Source organism: Phaethon lepturus, unplaced genomic scaffold (genome assembly GCF_000687285.1).
Source record: "Phaethon lepturus isolate BGI_N335 unplaced genomic scaffold, ASM68728v1 scaffold27373, whole genome shotgun sequence".
Taxonomy (NCBI): domain Eukaryota; kingdom Metazoa; phylum Chordata; class Aves; order Phaethontiformes; family Phaethontidae; genus Phaethon; species Phaethon lepturus.
The window spans coordinates 1-253 of NW_010530125.1; the positions used below are offsets into that span (position 1 = coordinate 1).

Consider the following 253-nt stretch of genomic DNA (forward strand, 5'->3'; position numbering starts at 1 on the left):
GGCCCGCCTGGAGGGCCCATGTCACCCTTCTCCCCCGGTGCGCCTGGCAGGCCATCGAGGCCGGGTTTCCCAATGCCGACAGGCCCTGGGGGCCCCGCAGGGCCAGGAGGGCCCCCGTTCCCCCGGGGCCCCGGTAACCCTGGCTTCCCCACACCATTTTCACCCTTCATCCCTCGCTCTCCGCGGGGTCCTGGCTCTCCTTTTGGGCCAGGCTCACCCCGAAACCCAGGCAGGCCAGGGCCGCCCTGGGGGC

General features: G+C 73.1%; 1 protein-coding gene across 1 annotated transcript in view; it reads right to left on the reverse strand.

Moving 5' to 3' along the window:
* Positions 1-7: 7 nt before the first annotated feature.
* Positions 8-253, reverse strand: part of LOC104618556 (collagen alpha-2(VIII) chain-like) — a gene marked incomplete at its 3' end in the record, with an annotated part of 569 nt that continues 323 nt past the window's right edge. Inside the window, exon 2 of the mRNA XM_010284182.1 lies at positions 8-245. Within this exon, the coding sequence (XP_010282484.1) occupies positions 8-245 (238 nt within the window). The remainder of the gene's footprint in view (positions 246-253) is intronic.